The sequence below is a fragment of the Vollenhovia emeryi genome, unplaced genomic scaffold (genome assembly GCF_000949405.1).
Source record: "Vollenhovia emeryi isolate VEMERY1.0 unplaced genomic scaffold, V.emery_V1.0 DF939127.1, whole genome shotgun sequence".
Lineage (NCBI taxonomy): Eukaryota > Metazoa > Arthropoda > Insecta > Hymenoptera > Formicidae > Vollenhovia > Vollenhovia emeryi.
This window is the reverse complement of record NW_011967239.1, coordinates 1,289,436-1,304,572: the sequence shown is the minus strand read 5'-3', so window position 1 is coordinate 1,304,572 and position 15,137 is coordinate 1,289,436. Positions and strand designations below refer to the sequence as shown.

General features: G+C 46.9%; 2 protein-coding genes across 6 annotated transcripts in view; one reads left to right on the top strand and one right to left on the bottom strand.

Annotated features, from left to right (window-relative positions):
* Positions 1-54: 54 nt before the first annotated feature.
* On the bottom strand, positions 55-7,082 carry LOC105568784. Its single transcript, XM_012024726.1, has 17 exons — positions 6,894-7,082; positions 6,163-6,304; positions 5,926-6,065; positions 5,713-5,811; positions 5,510-5,623; positions 5,041-5,430; positions 4,416-4,679; positions 4,121-4,354; positions 3,925-4,051; positions 3,694-3,849; positions 3,189-3,621; positions 2,066-2,194; positions 1,737-1,988; positions 1,471-1,645; positions 1,196-1,381; positions 982-1,101; positions 55-896 (listed from the first exon to the last, which is right to left on the bottom strand). Exons 1-17 carry the CDS (start codon positions 7,065-7,067, stop codon positions 732-734), a joined length of 3,300 nt encoding a protein of 1,099 aa, XP_011880116.1. The 5' UTR covers positions 7,068-7,082; the 3' UTR covers positions 55-731.
* A 1,305-nt stretch (positions 7,083-8,387) lies between these two features.
* The window catches only part of LOC105568780 (probable phospholipid-transporting ATPase IA), a 37,496-nt gene continuing 30,746 nt past the window's right edge, over positions 8,388-15,137 (top strand). For 2 of the 5 annotated variants that reach the window (XM_012024716.1, XM_012024717.1), the window contains exon 1: positions 9,517-9,654. In XM_012024716.1, coding sequence (XP_011880106.1) covers positions 9,631-9,654 — 24 coding nt within the window. In that variant the 5' untranslated portion in view covers positions 9,517-9,630. Of the gene's footprint in view, positions 8,418-9,515; positions 9,655-15,137 lie in introns of those variants that run through there. The other 3 variants (XM_012024721.1, XM_012024714.1, XM_012024713.1) reach the window with 3 other exon arrangements.

The following is a 15,137-nucleotide window of genomic DNA, read 5'->3' as shown; positions in this document are numbered from 1 at the left end:
CTAGCCCTTTCGACTTGGGAATAGACAGATTTTGAAATGAAAAAACAGGCTCCGTTTTGAATGCAAATTAAAAATCTTTGTAGCTCGAATCCAAAATTAAACATATTCGAAATATCTTGTTTCGTGTCGACAATGTAGCTGATTAAATTTCCATTGCAAATATCATAGATTAGTATCGTTCGCATGCATTTTTCTGCCACCGCTCGCTTATTCACACGCGAAACGCTCATTACATTATACCGCAGTTTAATGGTTCAATTGTAGTAGGTACTTTTTTTTCTTATAAATAAATCATTGTTTAAATATATAATTATAAATGATACATTAGATAATTAAACCTTATGGGGTTTCACTCAGCTGCCAATATCTACATTGCATCTGCATCGTTCGCATTGCCCATCAATTTTATAACTCGAGAATGTATGTATATGTATACATCTATTGCATATATTGGCGTGATACATGTTTTATACGATGCAAACTTAATTTTATAGCTGATCTTTCCTGCCTGTATCCGTTTAAACTGCAATATTAGCGAGCCTCTAAGTTAATAGCTCTTACTATGCATATCAGACTTCGTTTATATGTTAGTTAATATTTTTGTATACGGAAGCAGTAGTAAATCAATATCTTATCAAAGATTACGGTACGTGTCCACTTTCTTTTGAATATCGCGCTTAAAATGTCATTGTATCACATCGTGATTAACAGATGCAATCTAAACACTCCATCTAATCACGCAATCTGAAAAAACTGTCAAGTCCAGTATCCTCCGCTCTTTCGTCTTCAGTCTTCGCAGCCAGACCTTCAAGATCGGGAGTAGCTGCCTCTGCGGTAATCGGATAAGACGCTGCTTCTTCTTGCCCTTCTTCGTTATCTATATTGCTAATGGGAAGCTGGAATAACATACAGCGTATTCAGTATCCACTTTGCCATTCGCTTAATTTCGAGAAAAATTTAAAAACGCAAAAGAAGGCATACTTTTTGATTTCCCGAAGCTTCCGGTCTTGATTGATCAGCTTCTGCCAAGTCCTCGTTATAACCAGGTTTAGCGTTAGGAGCAGAAGGGACAGTACTCGCAGAGTCAAGTGGAAAGGCGCCCTAACGATATCAGAAGTTATAATTTAGATAAACAACCGTGTCACGCATTGTGTTCGAGGTCTCCTCTCGTCACCCTGTTGACATTATTATTTACCGTTATTTCCAAATGTTCTATTAGTGGTAATTGAGACGAAGCGGGAGAAGAGGCAGTGTCTACGTGAGATGTCGCGACCAATTCCATCATAGACGTGTGATTTTCCAAAGTAAAGGTCGCACCGACATCCGAGTCTTCGTCGCTAGACTGACAACTTTCGCTTGCAGTTAAGTCAGGTGCTTCGTTCTGCGAAGAATGTTAATTGACAGTTAATTTTATACTTTGCAAAATGATTCAGAAACGTACATATTGTACTCTGCGGATTATATACCAACCAAGGGATTATTTAAGGTTTGCTTGTCCTGTAAAGCACGTAACGATCTTAACAAATGAGGCCGCAGTCTGTGATCCTCGCTAACAGCCTTGATCTCTCGCAAAATAATTATTAAGTAATCGGGCCGTCGTTTGTTCGCCGTGACGAGCGAACTGATCGCCTCCTTCATTTCTGAACTGTTCATTGTAAAATCGAGAACACATTTATATATAAAAACTACGCAAAATAATTGCACTTGATAATTTAAAAAAAAAAGAAAGTTCAAACCTTAGATTATTAAAGAGATTATCATCGTTCATCGCAGACGGTAATCGAAAAGAACTGTGAGCTTCCTCCCAAAGGTTATCGACTTGTTGAGACACTTCATTTGCTATGATGTTACTGCGGATAGTAGCATTTTCTCTGTCCTGTTGTTGTAAATTCGACGGCAATTGTAAATTCAATGAATATTGCGTATCCGCGCCGGTTAACGGTAAAGGTAAGTTGTCAGAACCTTGCTCTCGATTCCGCTTATCTTTTCTAGAAGCAAATAAAAGATATTACATAAAGAAAAGATATATTCTGATTGTCAATGTAATTAACTTTATATTGCGTACATTAACGAACTGTTAACGCTGCTTCCGCTTGTATTAGCCGTGTTTGCGGAACACGCCGAGCTTCCTATAGCCGTCGGAACATCAGTCATTGTCTTCACATTTCCCGAGAGCAGATTCTGTCGGGAATAACTGAAAATTTAAAAAAAATATATGTAATATCGAGACAAAAATTTGCAGATCAAAGTCAATTGCCAATCGTTAATCACAAAAAGTTGTATTACAAAATTTTAAAGAAGGATCCCGCTTGAAACCGCGGTTAATTCGCAAAAAAAATTTCAATGTTAACACAACCATTGTCATTACATGCACTGATATTAGTCATCGAAAGATTTACATTGATACGTGTCCTGTCCAAATCTCATAAAATCCATTTACATACCTATGTATTACCTACCAACAATCGTTTTCCTTACTTATTTTCGTTCGTAACCACCGGATTATGTAATCGAATTTATAATATAGTCTATACGTGTTTAATACAATCTTAAACAAGGGTAATGATAAGTAAGAAGTATAAGACAAAAAGTGTTGCAAAGGTAGATTGTGATGTTTATTACTAAGTGAAATGCGATACATTAGATTTACAGAAAAATGGGAGATGGATGCGATCAATCTGGCAACTATGAAATATTATGGACAAATGTAAAGTACAAAAAAATATGGAATTATACACTTTCTAATGCTGTAACACCTGATTATTGATACACTGAATTCAGTGATTCAAATTTCACTAATATTCCATGTGCGTCTTCCTCTGTTACAGTAATCACACTTGAAATCGGATTTGATAAGTACTTCTTTGTAGAAAACTACATGGTCAAAATTATGAATTACTGAAGCAGTGATTAATATTAATAAGTTTCATTAATATTCCATATTTATTTGTCTTTCTTTCTCTATTACAGTAATCACACTTGAAATCGGATTTGATAAATATTTTTTAGAAAACTCTATAGTCAAATAAAAATTTAATTATGAAAGAGTAGATGTACGCTTTAAAATATCTGTCTTTTTCACAAGTCTACCGTTTTACAATACGCAAATATTATATTAAAACCAATTCATTAATGAATCAAAAACTAACGAGACACATATTCGTCAATTTATGAGTCAATCTTTTTACCTTCGAAAATTGTCCCAGTAGTTGTTCGCTCTATTACCAGGAGGAACCTGATTGTTCAACTGTTGCTGCTGTTGCTGCTGCTGCGAGTTCGAGCTAACTATCGGAGTGTGCGATAACGCTGCTGAGGAATTAGGTAGCGACACGAGATTTGGTAAGGACGAGCTGGGAGGTAAAGTCGCGTCCAACGTATCGCCGAGATTGTGAACGCTACGGCCCAGATTAGAATGTTCCTCCTGACTTTCAGCGTTGTTGACGCGTTGCGGGGCCTGATTTTGCGTTCGCATCTGCAGATCGGTAATGGCAGCGCGCATGGTGTACAATTCGCGTTGCTGCGTCCACAGAAGCTGATAGCACTGTTGCATCGTTGTACCCATCATTTGCAACTGATGGGCTTGCGAACCCAGTAATAACTGCCGATAATACTCGACCGTGGCTACAACGAAAGAAACACATCTCAAACTTCTTTCTCTTTCAACTTTAAAAAGTCTTTAAGGTGACACTTTACCAGGTTGTCCTTGATTAATAGACGGAGGTGGTATGGGGCAGGCCCATAAATTTCCCACAACTCCGCCATTCTCGATAGCAGCAGGTGGACCGATATCCAATAAATTTTCTGACGTAGATACACCATCTACGCTTTGCTCGTTGGAACCTCCTCCACCTATACAAAATATATAAGATTAAGAGTTGTTTTGTATCATCGTAGTACATAACAAATAATAAAGAAAATATTTACCTCCAGCGGCGGACGGCCAGATATTTGCCGGCGTACTGGTATGACTAGCTTGGGAACCGGAGCTCCTTTGACTGTTTTGATCTAACGCTTGAACGTCCCGATTCATATTGGAAGGCTGCGTTGGTTCCTATTTATTCAAAAGAGATGTGTAATTGCGCGATTACATAAAAATTAAGAAAATATAAAGTTTGTGAACCTTTCTTATCAGATCTTCCAGTTGGCTTCTTTTCGTCTGCTTAGATTGACTCTCTGTGCTGGCGTTACAACTCTGCTTCTTTTCGTTTGCGCCTAGAGGTATAAGCGCTGGCGGAGGACGAGAGTTCGTAGAGGCAGAGTGAGCGGCTGCAGTTAATGGTTGTTTCAAACGCTGCAATTCGGCTCGCGTAGTGTGCAGCAAGGCCGATTGTTCTTTAAGCTCTGACGTCAGTGCCTGGAAAATGAGCAGAGTGCTGTAGTGTGCGTTATGTTATTATCCAGAATGTCGACATTACCCGTATCTCTGAAATATTAGACTCGAAACATCGAAGTTTTGCATGATTGACATCGTTGCTTCTCTCAAACGACATATCCTCGACAATCCCGTCTGCACTTTCATCATGCGCATCAATATCCTGATCGGGCTCGGACGAGGAGTCGATGGAATCACGAATTTTAACACTGTCCTCCATTAGAGCCTTTATGTGTGCAAGCTGCGCCTTCATCGTCTCCAATTCCGCGGCCTTGTCCTTTATTGTGTTTCTCGAGCCTTCCGAGCTCTGAAATAATACAAATATATGATAATCATAAACGACAAATATATGTTATAAGTCACAAGAAAGAAGAAATTCACAAATGTGTAATCGTATCGACAAGTTCGGAAAGTTCGGGAACGACAAACGTCTTTAGCGTTCGTAAGTCCACTGGCGTATCGCGCAGGACTGTGTTAGTAAATAGAGTATATCGAGGAATAGACGTTGATACAATTTTTTAAAGAAGCAGTTTGTTGTAATCAACGTCGCAAAGGACAAACTTGGATACGACGTTACATGTATAAAAAATATTAGGAATAAATCTCATATCTGTGAAGCTTGTGTTCTCTGGGTGAACTTGTAAATAAAAATAAAAATTGAAACTAACACAACTGCCTCTGTCGGACGTCTCTATCGCTTGTAATTCCGCCACAAGATGATCCATTTGTTTCTTCTTTGTCTGCAGCTGTGCCAGTTTGCCTCTCAACACCGCCGTTTCCGACTCGAGCTGCTCGACATTGGAGGGACTCGGCAGGGACGCACGATTGTCCTCCCACGTGGCGGAATTGGGCGTATTCTGATTCTCTTGCTGCAGAAGCATCTGTTGCGCCTGACGCGCCTTGTTCAGTCTCTCCCTGACGCACATCTGCATGTCCGCTAAACTGGCCTGCTGCTCCTGCAACTGCGCGAGCTTGTTCTGATACTCCTCCATGTTCCTCCGTAATTGCATCTCTCTGGCGTTGCATTCGTCCATGTCCTCTCTTCCGTATTCGCCATTCTACGGGTGCGCAAAATAACATGTTCAGTCTTAACAAAATCAACCTACGTATCTCGATAAAGCTGAAAAGACTAACAACCTCATCGGGAATCCCATGATTGTGATACTGCTCCAACAATTTGGAGAGCTTTGTCTCGCTATCGTGAAGATCGTCCACCATTTTACTCAGCTTTTCCCTCTGAGCCTGTGCGCGCTACAAGACGCATTTATAATTGTAATATACAATACGAAAAATCACTCGAGCACATTTTCCACATACAATATAAAGTATCGAATACTCACAGGATCGGAAGATTGATTGAGAGAGTCTATCATTGTCGCAGTGGTCCTGATGTAGTCTCTGATCTGATTTAAACGGGTCTCTACTTGGTGTCTATCGGGCTGAGATAGAAAAGATAGAATATAAAGATTACTAAAGGCCATGTCATTACAGCCAAATTAAAATGATAGAAACTACAATTTAAAGTACAAATATACAGATGCAACGCGCCGTACCATCTTGTTCACATTGGAGGGCTTAGCCCCCTGTAATTGCGACGGCGACTGAGTCCTAGGATCAGTAAATGGTACCATTTTAAACCAGGGTATGTAATCTTCTGTACTGTAATTGCACTGTCTCGCCGAATTGTGCGACGCTGCAACGAGTAAAGTTGAAAGTGAGTAAAATTAGTGCAAAGTAAAAATTATGCCGAGCACGCGACACAGGGAGAAGAGCTAAATATATGCCCTCACCAAAGTCGGGTAAGTCTTGGTACGTGGTAAAGTACGAAGAATGCAGCTGAGAGGAAGCTGACCTCGTGTTGCTGTTCTTCGCCTCCCTCGGTACTCTCGCCTCGCGCTCGCACTCGCTCGCCACTTGCCAGTCCAGTTGGCACTAATATACAAATCGTTTATAGACAGCTAATTAAACTATCGCAAAACGTGGAGAAGCGGAAGCGGGCTCGCGGGTGCGCGTTGGAAGAAACGCTCGCAGCTCTACTGCGGATTCACCTCCGTGGATATGTATTCTTAGAGTGAGAAACGCCCCACTACTCCGCGGTTTATTAATAGACCGAGAACTCGACACTGCTGGAGAGCGGCTTAACAGCGTATCCCTGGTCGGAGTAGACCTCGGGCGTCCTCTCCCACCCGAGTATCATTCAACTTGGGATTTCATTCAACTTATTTATATACTCACTTCCCGCCTCTCGATCGCTCTATTACAACTATTCGTCCATCGTTACTTTTCCGCGTACGATTCCCCGGCGACCAAATACATACAACAAGCATTAAAAAATGGTAATTTGCACAAGACAAAGCTGACATGATCAACGACATTCAACAATTCCTTGAGCCAATAAAATGATTAACTAAAAGAATATGTGTGCAATATGTCTCGTCGCTTTCTCTCCAAGTGGATTACGCGGCTCCCGTGCCGCTGGAAAGCGGGGGAGAAGCGGTGCTGGGTTCCCCGGTGGATTTACCAAGTTGTTGAAGTGCTGCGGGTGGCCGTGGTAAGCCGAGCGGTTCGCGAGCTGCTGGTTAACGGCGGACCGCTCCCGGTTCCTGTCGTTCCTGCGGTTGCTCTTCGGCAGGGTGCCCGTGTTGCGGGGACCCGCGCCACCGCCACTGCCGCCGCCGTTGACTCCGGGCGACATCGCCGCTTCCCCTCGCACCAGGCGTTCTCTCTCGGCGGTCCGAGACTGCGTCCGCGGCCCTTAACCTCACCGCGCTCAGGGGCCGTTCGCGCGTCGGCCCCCGGGGATAGCCTGGACCAAGCCCGGAAGCGAGAACGGACGCGAGACGCCCTCGTCGAGAGGGGCAGGTCGACCGCGCGAAAACGCGACGAGGAGATCCGCGGCCTCCGCGATCCCCACGGCGTTTCTTTACCTCGGTGACGCGGATCGCGCGTCCGGTTGGTCTTACGTCAAAATACTTGGCAGACGGCGCCGAGAGAATCGGGAATGCGACTATGAATAGAACGCTCGCGATCGCGTCCGATACGCGTGACTCGTCGCGATATCACGGGGGAGATACGTGTCGCGGCCGTGCCCGGACGACGACGGCAATCGAGAATGTTTCCTCAACGCGCCGACACTGCGGCCATTTTTAAATGTCCCACGGGGGTGACGGGGGGTGACTTTAAACGAACGCAGACTGTTCGAGCTGACTTGTCCGACGATTAAAGATATCGACGAACTAACGATTTAATGTACCCGGTCCTCCGTTTCGATGTTTTAAATCTGATCGCCGGGACTTTCTGAACGCTTTGCTCAGAAATCTCAGAACTCTAGTCTAACAATAATTATTCTACCGAGGCCCTTGCCAGTGAGAGATGTTTTCGAACGGAAGCGAAATGGAAAAAGGATCTACAGGGAATCCCTCTTGCGATTCTCTGCGCTGTCTCATGTGTATTCAGCTATTCGCTGGTCCACGGATCGGGTCCCTCCGTAGCCGAACCTATCGTATTTAAAAACATTTTTCATCCTCTTCCCGATGGGAATGATTCTGCGATTGGCGATCCGTGGTTTCCGCTCCATGAGACGTCGCCCTCCCTGCTGCTCCCTGCTGGTCCCTGCTGCTCCCGGCTGCTCCAGTGCTCCTGTCCGCGGTGGTCTGCGGCGAGGCTCGGATGCGCCGACATTTATACGCCCAGCCAACACCGAGCGTCGACCAATCGGTGCTCGACCCAGCGGCGCGCCGCGTTCATTGGCTGGTGCGTTGGTGGTGGGGAACTGAGGTATATAAGCGGCATGCAAGGGGTCCCGCGCAACACTAATGAGAGCGTCCGCCGATGGTTGACCACAGAACATTGGTTGACTCCGCGTCACGTCGCACGGGCAACTCGACCGTAACTTCGCTCGAGATTCTCCAAGATTCTCCCTTCAGAATCCCGAGGCTTCACAATAGCCAGGATCTTTGCCAGAAGCTGCTTGCAAACAGACTTTTCTGTTTCTTCCCGTTTATTATTCTTTAAACATCCCTATCGCTGTATGACATTTTGCAAGGTAAAGTATTGAGTTTCTGGCAGGCCCAGAGGTCTTATAAGATTCACCGTAGCGTCCTCGTCCAACTTCGACCTCTACTTGGGTGGGTCGTTTCCAGTGCCCGTTCTACACCTAGCGGTTATCCTACTTGTGGCTCATCCGAGTGAGTAAATAAATGGACAAAGATCGTATTGAGATTTAGAGACTCGGGTGCTATTTCTACATAAGAAGACTTAAAAATCATAGTAAAATCATACAGAAAAACCGTACTTAGTATGATAGTCATACTAAAATACCCGTGTAAACTTCTCCACTCGGATAAGCCAGAAGGATCGTCTTTGTTATTTTGTGTCATTCGCCAAATGTTAAAGAAGGATAAATGATGCATCATAGAGCGCATCGTAGAACGGGCTTAAGCGTCGCGGCGAGTGTCGCTGATCGCAACGAGCACGCGGTGGTCGACAGCTGCTGCCAACTGGTGCACGCGAGCAGCAGGCGTCAGGCCGACCGCGCCGCCGACGACGGCGCGGCGCGGTGTCGCGCGAGCAGACGCACAGCTCGATGCGTTTCCCGCCTGCGGCGTCCGGCGAGGGGTTTAATAATAAATGCTCGTGTCCCACCGCCGCGGTCTTTACACGCGTCTTTACAGCGCGGTATCTAGTCCACGCCGGGCGATCGTCAACGCCTACGACGAACTGCCGAGCCGAGCCGAGAGTCTCGCGCTCGCGGCGCTCGCTCGCTCGCTCGTTCTCTCGCGACTCCCGTCCCGTCTCCTCTGGTTGCCTGTCACCCGCGAGCTCGCGGGCAGTTCGCCGCGAGTCGCGACCGGACAGTCGCGTCGGGCGTCGTGTGGCATCGCGGCGAAATTCGAACGCGCGCGAGGAACGCGAGAGGTAGAAGAAGCGCGAGGAAACCCGCGTCGGCGTGTTCGCCCCCCCCCCCCTTCCCTTCCGTCGACCCCGTCACCGTCGTCCTCGTCGGCCTCGTTTCCCCAATTCCCCGTCGATCGGAACGCGCGGTTCCCCCCATGCGGCCGCGGAGCCGCGGCGGCCCGCGCGCCCGCGCCCGCGCCCGCGTGCGGCATGCATGCGAGCGTCGTGCGTGGCTGCGTGCGTGACAACGGCGACGACGACGACGGACGCTTCTGCCTCCTTGGAGTCACGCGCGGATTTATCTCCCGACGCGGTGAAATGCCGACAAGCTGGCGGCACGCGTGCGACGGCTTTTCGGTCAAATGCGGAGACGCGACCACGCACGGGTGAGTGTTTTCATCTTTCTGTCTCTCTCTTTCTCTTTCTCTTTCTCTCTCTGTTTATCTCTCCCCATAGCGCGTGTGTGTGTGCGTGTGCATGTGTTGCATCGCGACGGGGTTTGAGGTTAGAACGCGGGAGATGCCAAGCGCAGGGCGAAGGGCCGGTCCACGCAGGGACGGCCGAGAGGATGACACCGAGTGAACTGCCGGCCGAGCGGTCCACGCCGGCGCGGCGTCCCGTCAACGCGGGTGAAATTATTATTTGTCCTCGTCGCCTGGCGCGCATAGAGCGAGAGAGAAAGAGATCAAGTCGGCGAATGACAATTGGAAATTTCACAGGCGGTCGAATCTTAGTCCCTCGACTAACGACAAGTTTAATCGCGGCGCGATCGAAGTCGGCCTAAATCGCCGACGGGTCTAGAGCCGCCGCGGCGGCCTTGACGCGAACGAGGCGACTTCCTTTCCCTTCGCGAGGTAACGAGCACGTTTCTCGAGCACTGCTTTTAGATCGCAAGCCCCGAGATTATGCTTTATTCGGTCAGCTGTTACTTCCCGGGCGTCGCGACGAGGGTCCCGTTACGGGATCGCGTCGCATTTGTATACGCACGCCAGGCAGGATACTATGTTCGCCCCCGCTAAATATTTATCAGGCCTCATCCTTGACATTCTCGCGCGGCTGCGATGTCCTTTTCCGCGTATGTAGATTAGCTTTAATCTCGCTTCGACTCGTTTTTCATTCCCGTATAATTCGTAGCCCCCGGTTTCACCAACGTCGCTCGACAAGCTTAATTCGTTTTTTGTCTCGTTCCAACTCTGGAAAGAGACAAAAACGTGAATTAAACTAACATTAAAATTAGGCGACGTTTGGTAATGCCGGGCCTTCGTGTTTGTCTCTTGCTAAATTAACAGTTGGAAAGAGACGAAGAGCGAATTAAGCCAAGCTCAAAGCTAAACGACGTTGGTGCAACCGGGCCTTAGGCTCAACGTTGTGCAAATTTAAACTAAGTTCAACTCATCCTTCGTCCCTTCCTGACTATTTAGGCCCGGTTTCGCCAAACGTCGCTTAACTTTAATCTCATTGTCAGTTTAATTCATGCTTGTCTCTTTCTAAAGTAACAATTGGAAAGAGGCGAAGAACGAATTAAAGCGACGTTGGTGAAACCAGGCCTTACTTATTGTCAGAAAGAGACAAGGAACTATTCAAACCGAGGCTAAAAAACGATTTTAACCGAGGTTAAACGACGTTGAAAAAGTAGAAGAAAAAACAAGCTGGGCCGAGTTAGAGTTAATCCCGCGCTGATAGAACTGGACGTGAAAGGATTATCTGAAAACATCACGAGCACATCTCGTCGCTCCTTTTTCCGGCGCCTTTAATTCGCACGCGCGACGTTAACGCGCGTCAGCTGATTGTACGCGGTGTCCCCGGTCGCCGCGTCCCGCGTTGTTATCAAACGAAAGTTGAGCGAGAGATTTTTTCCAATCGATCCCTTTAGGAGAATCGAACTTTTAGGCATTTCCCAACAACTCTAACTACGTTAACTCGGGAATGAAATCCCGTAGGCGACGGAGGAGCGTGAAACGGTAATCAGCTTAGTTTGACGAATATCGAGCTCGATGCAATAGGACGAATCTCGATGCAATTCCGACTAACTTACAATTAGTCGGCGATTAATTTGTCCGACGGAACGAATCGCTCGCGGCGCAATTTTCCACCGCGTGCTCCGCAATCGAAATAGCCCGGCGAGAATCGATGCTTCTATCTGCAAACACCGTGGGCGCTGCTTAACAAATCGATTTGAATAATGCCCGGTTTCACCAACGTCGCTTAACTTTAGGCTTAGCTTAATTCGTTCTTTGTCTCTTTTCAGCTGTCACTCTAGAGAAACAAACATGACCTAGGCTGGTATTGTCGTACGACAAATGTAATATTAGACTTAGGGCCAGTTTCACGAACATCGGTTAACTGTCAACTAGGGTTCAGTCGACTCCTTTTCCGTCTTATTATTTAAGAAGAGACGGAGAATCCATTACCCTTCGGTTGGCAGTTAACCGAAGTTTGCGAAACTAGCCCTTTAGGATTAAAGTTAAAGATTAAACTAAGAGATCAAAGTTAAGCAACGTTTGATGAAACCGAGTCTAAATCAGTTTGGCCGAAGCCGTCCTCCTGTTTGTTTCCACGTGGATTAACTTTAATCCCGACTTAACGTACTTTCTGTCTCTTTCTAATTCTTACAACTGCAGGTAGATTCAACCAAGATTGAAGTTGATAATTGAATTAAAGTTAATCTGCATCGCGGTGAAAATTACATTGGAGAACGATCGCCGGCTCTCCTCGATTATCTCGTCAACGACGATTGAAAATACGAACCGAGCGGCGGCGGCGGCGGCGGCGGCGGCGGCGGCGGCTTCCTCGCGTGACTGCGTGCATTTAGCAGCCTTCGGTCTCGCGATGACAATTGAATTGTCTCGCGAAAACCTCGGGCGATAAATTTGCTGATAAATTTATCGGGCGCGTTCGGCATTGACGCGCGGAAGGTGGAGAGGGACACCAGCGTATCCCTGCATCGCCGGGACATTCGTGGAATTTCCACGCGCGACTTTTCAACGCGCGAGCGGCAACTGGCTACTTGTTGCATAATGCATCGATCTCCCTGACCTGGCCGGGCGGTACCGGTTCGGCTTGTGGTGTGCGAGCACTTAAAAATTCGACGCGACGTCGATGGCGTTTACTTGATCCGCGCGAGTGTCAACCATAGACCGAGGGGTAAACCGCTGACCAAAATCGTGTACATCAATGTCCAGCGGGCGTTACTTTATCTTATTATCTTATTTTACCTTACACGGAGAGAATTTCTCTTAAAATTTATCCTGAAGATCATGTAATCGTGGGATTTTGAAGAATTTTATGAGAGTTTCACCTTGTTTTTTAACTCGACGATAGCCGGAACAATAGGACAAGGTGGGAATGCGCGGTCCAGTAGTACATGGTCTATCTATAGTGTCAGCCCTCTTTTACTCGGACATGTCGAGCACCAATGACGATTGCCCTGACACGCGAGGGATTCATATTTACGCGGCGCGCGATCGTATCTCAAATATTACGCCTCGAATATTGTCCGACGAACACCTCGTCGGATTCGCGACCTCGAAACGTTTTTCCCCGCTGTGTGCGACACCATCGGCTTTCCTTTCTCCCCCCGGCGCGACGTATCGGTAGATACCCTCTCGCGATACGCCGCGCGGCGCGTGTGTAAGCGGCCCGCGTATCGACGGAATCGCGGCATTGTTTCTCCCATTCAGAAAGCCCGAACCCCCGCGGCCTTGCGGCAGTAACTATATACGCTCCGGATGATCGATAAAATAACCGGACTACGACTCGTGCCGTACGCCGCCTCGCGCGGCGAAATTAATTCGCGCGGCGACGCACAGGTCCGAGCGGATCGCCTTTTCTTATCAGGAGTCCCGAGATAATTCCCGACCGGTGCGACGCGACGTGCGAACAATTAGCCAGATGACAGATGCACTGATACATGTATCACATAGTGTATTAGGATCCTAATATGGGATCTCATAATAGGCAACTTTCTTCTACCGCTCAGCCAATGACTAAACCAATTTACTACACGGAGAGAATTTTTTCTTACAATTGGTTTAGTCATTGACTGATCAGTAGAAGAAAGTTCCCTATTATCATTTTCTTATAATTTTTGCTTAAAATTCTCTCCGTGTGGTTATTTACTATTTATCACTATTGGATATCAAGTGCGCGATGTATACTAGGCCACGATCGCGGAGGAGCGTTTCGTAAATTTGTTGAATCCGTTCCAAATGCGGCGGGATTATCGTTCTTCCGCTATCCGCCCGAGATCTTTCTCTGTCTCCTTTTTATTTGCAGAACTCCGCTGTCGCGTGAGATTAGAAACTCAGTTAACGCTCTCTAGAAGTCGCCCGGTGTCGCGTTACTTGCCCGAGAACTTTTCAACTACGTTTATCCGTACGTCGCGCTCCCGTGAAATTAATTTCTCTATGTACACTGCACGCTGGATTGGGCGTATTTCGCCCCCTCCGTCGTACATCTTGATTTCGCCGAATGATTATTACGTTATCTTGATTGTGCGCGAGTATACGATCTTGATCTCGTACATTGTCCCCGAGCACAAGTTCGCTCTACTCTAATTAAAATGTTCCACATGCGTCGCACGCGTGGCAATTAACTAACTGCCGTGCCGTTGAATTAATTAGCGTCCCCTTTGTCAGCCTGTCCGCGGGGTATTTTTAATGTCCAGGCCGCGCGACGCGGGGGGAGGGGAGGGGGGAGGGGAAGGGGGAGTGGAGCCTCCTCTCCTCGCGTGATCAGCCAGCTTTTCATTCTGTACGTTCCAATTTCGTCGGTTTATTTTCGTGAAGAATGGGAGCGGCTGTTATGACGTGTGCTCCATGAATCTATGCCGGTGTCACGGTTATTTCCGCGTCCGCCCCTTCCCTCGTGACAAATTTAGGTGGAAGAGGCAATTGAGGGGTTCGATGAAAGGGAAGTAATTGTGTCCCGCGCGAGCGAATCAACTTTCCCCGTAGAGCCAGGCGTAAAAGAGACGATTCGTTATTGATTTGCCTTGGAATTTCTCCGCGAGATTTCCTACGAAATTTCGAGAGCGTGGAACGTTCCCTCATTAGTACAGTTTTTTTTGGAATTAAACCTGACGTATTTTCCCGCGCGCGATACGTCGCGAGGAACAAGTGGCCGCGATCGACTTGAGCTCGCGGTGCTTGTGAATTCGATTTCCGACGCGGATGATTTGTTCAATGTTTACAGAATTAAATCCGGCTTTATTCACGACGGCATGTCGCTCGGTGTTGTCCCACGTGTTCAACCCCGTTCCCGAGTAATCCCTATTTGTCCGAGTTGGCAATTGACATGTTTCGCGAGTGCCAAAAGTACGTTTCACCGGGTTCTCAACACGCGCGAGTCAAGCTCACTTAAGCTTATTCTACAATGGACGCAAAACGCAAGACGCTAAAGGCCAAATCAGACTAGCAATTGTTGACTCGGATTGGATTGGCGACTGACGATTGACGATTGTCTTCTAACCAATGAGAGTCGATTAAATCGTTGACTGCTTCGCTCTCATTGGCCAAAGGACGATCGTCAATCGTCAATCGCCAATCCAATCCGAGCCAACAATTGCTAGTCTGATTCGGTCCAATGACAGTCCATCATTTTCTTTATATTTGACTGCGATTTGCGTCCATTGCAGAATGAGCTTTGCGACAGGCGTTGAGGAGCAAGAAAATGCGAATCCACGCGGTCAGTTTCTCGGGAGAAACCTGTGAAGATCCGGGATTACGAGCACGCGATCGTCGAGATAACAGAACAGATAACAAATAAGTGAAATAGCGTCCTCGTTATTTTTCTATGGTCGTAGAAACTAACTGGAGCACCCCTAAAAATTATTAATGTCGGTTGAAACCTAACGTTCCTAACTCGTAAA